General features: G+C 51.3%; 1 protein-coding gene across 2 annotated transcripts; it reads left to right on the top strand.

Annotated features, from left to right (window-relative positions):
• Window positions 1–3358: 3358 nt before the first annotated feature.
• On the top strand, window positions 3359–7488 carry LOC119343067 (PHD finger protein ALFIN-LIKE 2). 2 transcript variants are annotated; one of them, XM_037614258.1, is made up of 5 exons: window positions 3360–3556; window positions 3661–3693; window positions 3779–4001; window positions 6689–6812; window positions 6910–7488. In XM_037614258.1, exons 1-5 carry the CDS (start codon window positions 3469–3471, stop codon window positions 7162–7164), a joined length of 723 nt encoding a protein of 240 aa, XP_037470155.1. In that variant the 5' UTR covers window positions 3360–3468; the 3' UTR covers window positions 7165–7488. The 2 variants fall into 2 exon arrangements, with proteins under 2 accessions (XP_037470156.1, XP_037470155.1); XM_037614259.1 differs by lacking the exon at window positions 3661–3693 and having other exon boundaries at window positions 3359–3556.
• The last annotated feature ends 475 nt before the right edge of the window (window positions 7489–7963 follow it).

The following is a 7963-nucleotide window of genomic DNA, read 5'->3' as shown; positions in this document are numbered from 1 at the left end:
GTCAAAATCGTCATCGGAGGTATCGTGGAAGATGTTTGTGTATGTGGGTTTGGAAGATGTGGTGGAATGTGGGAATGTGGAGGTGGGGAACTGTCGAACTTCAGCTTCATCAGGGTTTCACGGACGTCCGTGATTTTACGGTCGTTCGGACTTCGTCGGACGTCCGGCCTTTTCCGGTCGTCCGGAGCCTGGGCGAAAATCGGGCTCGGGGAGAGGAACTGCGAAAAACTCCGGGGAAGAAGAAGATGGTGAGGTCGAAATCGAGCGGTTTGATGGATGGAAAAGGGTGGGGAGGGTGGTAAAAGCTAGATCCACACGCAGCAACACAAATCCATGGACCAAATCCAACAAAACCTCAACTCACAAACAAATCACAAAAATTTTGGGGCTATTTTTGGTGGGGAATTTTCGGAATTAGGACGAAAACAACAAAGTCAAGCTAGAAAACACGGGGTAGGGGCTCCAAAAACGTGATCAACATGGCTCATGATACCAAGATGTTGTAGGGCAGAACCCTAGGTGGATGATCTTTCACGTTTGGAGGGATCCCACGGGAGAAACACGAAGAACAGGCGGAAGCACAAAGGGGAAATCACGGGGAGGACGAGAGAGAATCACGAAACCGACAGAGAATCAATCACACGAGTGCTAGATCACCGAACACAAAGAGGTACATATGATCCACAATCAACAAAGGTAAGGATACAAAGGACAGTTCATCTCCTAACGGAGGTCTTGATGGTCTTCCCTCGAGAGGGGTCTTGAATCCGCTTGGGGGATCTTCTCCGAAGAGGTCCTGAACTCCAAGGAGAAGTATCCAAGTGGATGAGCAAAGGCTCTCTCACAAATATGAGCTAATCCTCTACTACCCGTACCAGGAGGTGGGGGTGTCCTATTTATAGTCTGATGAGGACATCAATACAATTGTTACACCCACAGCCCCTGCTGCTATACATACTGGACCAATTACTAGAGCTCGTGCACGCCAACTAAATTACCAGGTACTTTCGTTTCTTGGTAATGATTCTAATGTTCATGAGAATATGATGCTGCCTAAATTGGATACATTTGTTTTGCTTACAAATGAAGGGCCTAGCTTGGAGAAGGATGAACATTGGAGCAAGAACAAGCATGGAGATGTTGGCATGCGCAAGGGGAACAAGAACGGAGTTACAAGTGATGATTTCAGGACTTTGAAGCCACCATAATGGGTGCATGAAGCCTTGGACGAAATATACAAGATGCCACTTCATAAATTTCGTCCCGAGGCTATTTTAGGTGCTGCGTCACCTTATTATTGGGCCAGGCCCATGTAATTTCGAAATACATAAGTATAGGCTATTTTTAGAGTCCGTATGTGTGGGGAAACAAGAGATAGGGTTGGTTTCGGACCCCTCCACCAAGGGCCACGAAATTCCCCCCCCCCTCTTCCTCCATATATACAGCCCTTAGGGCATCGTTTAGACTTTGGGTTTTGTTTAGATTAAAAGTTCGCCATAGCTGCAACTTCGCGTACTTCGTTTGTGTTCAACGACTAGACAAAGGCGTCACAGAACCCCACCTTGATCAATAAAGCTTTCATCTTGTATTCGCAATATCCAGATTGCAATCTTAGTTTCTTGCTTGTTCTTCGTTTGCTCGCAGGAAACAGACCCTCATGGTCAGGTTGATCGTGCTCCGGCGTGGTCAATAACCTCTCGGAGTTGGTTTAGCGATTGCTAAGGCGCGACGTCCTCGCACGTTCGTAGTCGGATCGTCAAAGTCGACTTCCACCAAAGCGATATCCATCATCTCATCGAAAGACGGGACACCTTTGCCTCTATCATAGTCTTAGTGCAAATGGAAGTCAAAACGAAGGGGTACAAGGGCTCCAGCCCGCAGGTTCGGTCACTCAGGAGTCGGACGACCGAAAGGCGTCGGACGTCCAGAGGCTCGGGACGGTCCGGTTGTCCGGGCGCGCTCGGACGTCCGTTGTTTCAGCTCGGGTGTAGGCGCGTCGGTCGTTCGTAGGGGGTCGGTCGTCCGGGGCTTCAGGAGGGTCCGGTCGTCCGGGCGCGCTCGGACGTCCATAGTTTCGGTTCGGGTGCTTGGCGTCCGGTCGTCCGGTCCACTCCGGACGTCCGTAGATTTGGTTCGGGTGACGAAGTGTCAGACGTCCGGAGGGGTCCGGTCGTCCGTGTCCTGGGACTCGTCGGACGTCCGGACACTGTCGGTCGTCCGACGCCTGTAGCTTCGCGGCAACTCTTCTTCTTGTTCATCCTGATTGGGGGCCTCGCCGTCTTGGCTCTTGGGGGTCGCTGCTCCGTGGCTCGTTTCCAGGCACCTGATAACACACAGAGTTTCTGAATGAGGTAGTAGCCATGTCTCGTGAGTAGGAATAGGAAGTTCGGAGAGGAGCGAGTTCACCTTATCTTCAATGGCCTTAGCTCGGGCTCGTGTCATGGGTCCAAGTGGTGTTGAGGGAGATGTAGGCACGTCCATGGGGATGAGTGAGGGATACTCCGCATCATCACCTCTCCTAGCCAGTTGCCGAGGGCCCTGCCAAAGCTATCCGTCCTCTTCCCCGGTGGCAGATCTGTAACTCTAACCCACACATCGACCTTGTCAAAGATCATCTCCGAGGGTCTAACGTTGCTCTCATACTCCTTTAACACCAGGACATTAAAATCAAACTGCCAAGGCCCATTCGTCATCGCATGCCTCCAATCACCCTCGCTACCAAAGTGGACTGCGATATGCTGTCTCCCATGTCACGGAATCTTGCTTCGTGGTGAAGTCCCCATGCCCTCTGCATAGTTTTTTCGAGCACAATCTTGTTGAACGGACGTGGTGAGAACGCCTTCCCCACCGCCGACCACTTCATGTTCTTGGGCAAGATCTGATCCGATTCCTTGAAGACGAAACCTTCCGCTTCCTTGTCCAACAACACCATCCCTCCCAGTCTCGCTGAAAGGCTCGCAGTTGGATCCGGCGTCTTGCACTCAGCAGGAGATTTGGAGGATCCCCTACTCACTGTCTTCCCCGGAGTCGCAGCCGCCGCCGGAGTTGCCTTTGCCGTCGGAGTCCCTGCAAGTGTTTTCTTCGTCTTCTCCGCCATAGTTCCGCACCGTGGCGAGAAAGATGACACCGGTCTGTGCCGAGAGGAGCGCCGTCGCCATCCCCGTCACCACCGTAGACACACCACCCCCGCCGCCGAAACCCTAGACCTAGCGTTGGGAGGAAATCGCCTGCCGATCGCCTCTCAATCGCCTCCAGCGAACCGGTACGTGGTGGACCCCCTAGATTTAAGGGTTTGAGGGCTCTACTAAACATGCTCTTAGAGTATCCAAACAGGGCCTGTGTCACGCCCGCTTGGACCGCATTCCTAAGCTTAAATTCCGTGCAGTGTCAGAGCTCCGACCTGAACATCCCTCACATCGGAAGGCGCCGACACTGCTGCCTGCGTAGCCGCTCACCGTGCCCCAGCCGATGGAGACTGCCGCTCCCCGCACAGTCGAGGACATCTTTAAGGACTTCTCCAAACGCCGCAGCGCACTCGTCCGCGCTCTCACCGTCGGTAAGCGACCCAGGCACCGCCCTGCTCTCACTCTGTGCAGCTTCTCTTTCATATTAGATCTAACGCGACAGCGCGTCGCCCCGCGTGGTTCGTGGCTCTTGCAGATGTGCAAGACTTCTACAGGTACTGCGACCCAGGTAAGACCGGATCGGATCTGATGGCTCGAATTGGTTGGGTTCTTCGCGTCGTGGGCTTTGATCGGTTTTTTTGGCTGGTGTGCAGAGAAGGAGAATTTGTGTCTATACGGACACCCCAACGGTAGTTGGGAGGTCGCGCTGCCGGCGGAGGAGGTGCCGCCGGAGATGCCGGAGCCGGCGCTAGGGATCAACTTCGCCAGGGATGGGATGCACCGCCGCGACTGGCTCTCCCTCGTCGCCGTCCACTCGGATTCGTGGCTGCTCTCCGTTGCCTTCTTCTTTGGCGCGCGTCTCAATGCAAACGAGAGGTACGGTTCTGCTCCAGGCTCAAGATTTTTCGAAATAACAGTTTAACACTTTTTCTATTCTTATTAAGCCTTGGGCTCAATATCAATTGGTATTGCCGCTGTTATTGGAAGGTAACTTCTCTGAGGGATAGAAAAAAAAATCTGTACTGTTGATCTACATTCCTGTCTTGTGTGTAATGCTCTTCTATTGCTTGTGTGTGGGGTTCATGTATCGCATGAATCACATAAAACCACCACAATTGTGGCGAAATTTGTTGTTTGCCACCACAATATGTTTTGATGACATAAAATCTCCGGCAATTCTGAGGATGAGCTGGCGGAAAAAGAGCACCCGGACACTTTGGCTCTCTTCGCGGTCGACAATCTACCACTCCACTTCTTGATTGCGAATCTCGCCTAGAGTTTAGGCGCGGAGAGGATCACGATCGTAGACCACCCAGAAGGGAGTATAGTGGTAGGAGGTGTTATAGCAATACTCCGCCCAAGGAAGCCACTGGTGCGGACGATCTCCGGCGAGGCATCTAGGTACATGTCGTTCACCCGGTTTACCGCCTTGGACTGGCCATCTGAATGAGGGTGATAGGCGGAGCTTGTGTGCAGGCGGTTGCCGGCAGCAGTCAATAAGGCCTTCCAAAATCCCGAAGTGAAAACTACATCATGGTCGGAGACTATGGAAGCCGGAAATCCATGTAGGCGCATAATGTTGGAAGTCCATCGCAATGTTGTCCTCCCAAAGTCAAGATTGAAGCATCAGTGGTTGAAGCAAGCCGTCGTCTGGATGAAGTTGCTCCGTTTTGTTAGGCTGGCACACGGTCTTGGCACGGATGTAGTTTTGGAGCGACACCCAGGCCTGGGGAAGGTGAAAATCCCGGCAAAGGCGATGCATCGATTTTTGAATGCCCTCATGGCCCTTGTCATGGGCAGCAGCCAACACGTCGGCCACTACTGGAGACATGGTACGCGGGTATGCCCGGTGCTGAAATGTGACGATGCTGTCGACGAGAGCCCATGGTCTCCACCTGGCCTGCCGAAGGATGGCCCCATGATGGCGCACAAGTCCCCCCCCCCCCCGACACGTCGTGTCGAGGGAGGGCGTCAGCCACGATATTCTGGTGTCTCCGGTGAGGCATCTAGGTACATGCCGTTCACCATGCTTAGAAATGGGGAACTTGTCCTTGATGGTGACGCTAGTCCCCGATAGTCGACGCTGAATCGCCAAGTTCCCCCATGCTTCTTCACCAGAAGCATCGGTGAGGATAAAGCTGATGAACTACGGCGGATGAGGCCGTGTTCCAGCATCTCGGTACACTGCTTCTCAAGCCCGTCCTTCTTGATGGCCGGGTATCAGTATGTCCGGATGGTCATGGGATGATACCCGGGCACTAGTCGTACATGGTGGTCGTGTGCGGGCGGTGGAGGTAGCCCCTTGGGCTAGGTGAAGGTGTCTGCGAAGGAGGCCAAGAGGTCGTCCAGGGGCTCCCGGGTGACGCACACGTGGCTAGGGCGGCTGGTGGATGCCAGCCCATACCACTCCATGTGGTGATCGGCACGCTAGCAGGACATCCATAGAACAGAGGAATCCCACAGAATCGGCTGAAGTGTCTTGAGGAAGTGTGTGCCGAGGATGATGTCAAACCTGCCCAAGGGTATTGCGTGTGCAGGTCCATGACGGACTTGAGTCCGGTGGTGTCAGATGGCGTCGGGCCCCGCCCCAGCTACGGGCGCGACTGGCGGACCGGAAGAGCCTGAGTGGCCGCGGTGGCTTTCGAGACATCGTGGAGGTGCTCGAAAGAGACGGCCAGATCCACCACTGCTTCCAAAGAGGCCGACTTCATCATCTTGACCTGCGTCCTCATGGGCTCGGCCAAGTTGTTGGTGAAGATGTCCTGCTCCTCGGTGTCAATGATCGGCAGAATGCGAGCTGGTGGTCTTGGTTAATCCGTGACCGTGCCCGAGTGTCGAATCGAGATCAATTAGCCGAAGGGATTGGTGATAGCAACCCAGGCAAGCCAGCGCTCCGAGAACCATTGTTTTTAAGGCGTCCCGCCTTGGACGCTTAGGCGACGCTTAGGCGATAAGGCGCCCCCCCAGCGCCTTACAAATATGCCCGCCTTAGGCGCTTAGGCGCCCGCCTTAGGCGCTTAGGCGTCGCCTAGGCGATAAGGCGCCCCCCAGCGCCTTAGGTCGCCTTACCGCCTTAAAAACTATGCCGAGAACCCATTGGCACCCAAGAACTTTAGAGACGAAGGGCCAGGAGACAAATAAAAAACACGAGGTGTCAAGCATTAGAAGCACACCTTTGGCTTTCCGTTGATGCAGTTTGCACGCCACCTGACAAACCAATACGGAATTGGCATGCAGATTACGTCCTCGGATAAATGCTGATTGATTGGCACTCACCAGACCAACCATCCTCTCTCTGAGTCTAATTGGGTATGTTTGCTCGAGCTCGGCTTGTTTACAGTGCTACCCCTACCATGTGTCCTGGATTCTCTACCTGCTTAAAAGTCATTTGTGTCATGGTTTATGAAATGTTTTCTTTTTTGAGAATGCAAGGTTTTGTGCCATGGTTAATGAAATGTTTTTTTTCTGCGGGTGGTTAATGAAATGTTTCTTTTACAGAATTTTAACTTTAGCCTTTTTTAGCCTTTTCCCTGGAATCAATACTTTGCTCTCTTGTTTACCAGGAAGCGCTTATTTAGTATGATCAATGACCAACCAACTGTGCTTGAATCATTATCTGAACGGAAGCATGGAAGGGATAATAAATCTGGTGTTGACAACAGTGGCAAATCAAGACACTCGGGAAAGGTGCTATGGATGCTCTTACTAGTTATCTCATGCCAGGAAATTATGCAGTTTGTTTTTGTCGATCTTCCACGAATTGAATTCTAGCTTTGTTATGCAGCGAACAAATAATGACATGCAGACCAAGAACTCAAGGCCAGCTGTTGTTGATGACGCCTACAAGGATGATGATGAACACAGTGAAACCCTTTGTGGAACCTGCGGTGGTCGCTACAACGCAAGTGAGTTCTGGATTGGGTGTGATATTTGTGAGCGGTGGTTCCATGGCAAGTGCGTGAGGATAACTCCGGCTAAAGCGGAGCACATAAAGCACTACAAGTGCCCTGACTGCAGCTCCAAGAAAAGCAGGCAATAAAACCACGGAGCTGCTGCCCCCATATTGCTGACCGAGCTGATCAATGAAACAATACTTCTCCTCTAGTCCAGGTTTGCGGCAGATGTGAATTGCTCCTCGTTATTGCGCACTGCTGGGCTAGATGTTGGGAAGACATAGTACATGATTGTTCTTTTTATAAACTGTTCAATTGATGATGCTGTTCCTAGAGATACCGATGCTGTTCATTGTAGTTTAATTTAGAAGAAATCTGTTCGCGCCAGCTTGTGTCTCAACAGCTTTGTGGTGGTGATTCATCCATTCTCCATATGGACAATGGATTGGCTTAGCAGTTATGTTCGTTAACCCACTTTCGAATTACATGACTATAGTTACTAATTGACCATGCGATGCAACGGGGCCATACATATTCTAGTGATCCACTGTCGAATTACATGACTATAGTTACTAATTAACCATGCGATGCAATGGGGCCATACATATTCTAGTGATCTTTCCGTGGGTTATGTTTGTTAACCCACTGTTAAGTTACATATGACTAGCTACTGATTGCCCGTGCGTTGAAAACTGGGGCATACATATTTTAGTGATCGTTCCGTCCGTCAGTTATGTTCGTTAACCCACTATATGGATTTACATAATATGGATTTACATATGACGAGCTACTAATTGCCTGTGCATTGTAATTGGGGCATACATATTACTCCCTCCGTTCGGATTTACTTGTCTCAGAAATGGATGTATCTAGAACTAAAATACGTCTAGATATATCCATTTTTGTGACAAGTTCGAAATTTTTGAACGGAGAAAGTACATATGA

Source organism: Triticum dicoccoides, unplaced genomic scaffold, assembly GCF_002162155.2.
Source record: "Triticum dicoccoides isolate Atlit2015 ecotype Zavitan unplaced genomic scaffold, WEW_v2.0 scaffold114413, whole genome shotgun sequence".
In the NCBI taxonomy this organism is placed as follows: domain Eukaryota; kingdom Viridiplantae; phylum Streptophyta; class Magnoliopsida; order Poales; family Poaceae; genus Triticum; species Triticum dicoccoides.
Note: the sequence above shows the minus strand (reverse complement) of the source record. Positions and strands in the feature narration are given on the sequence as shown.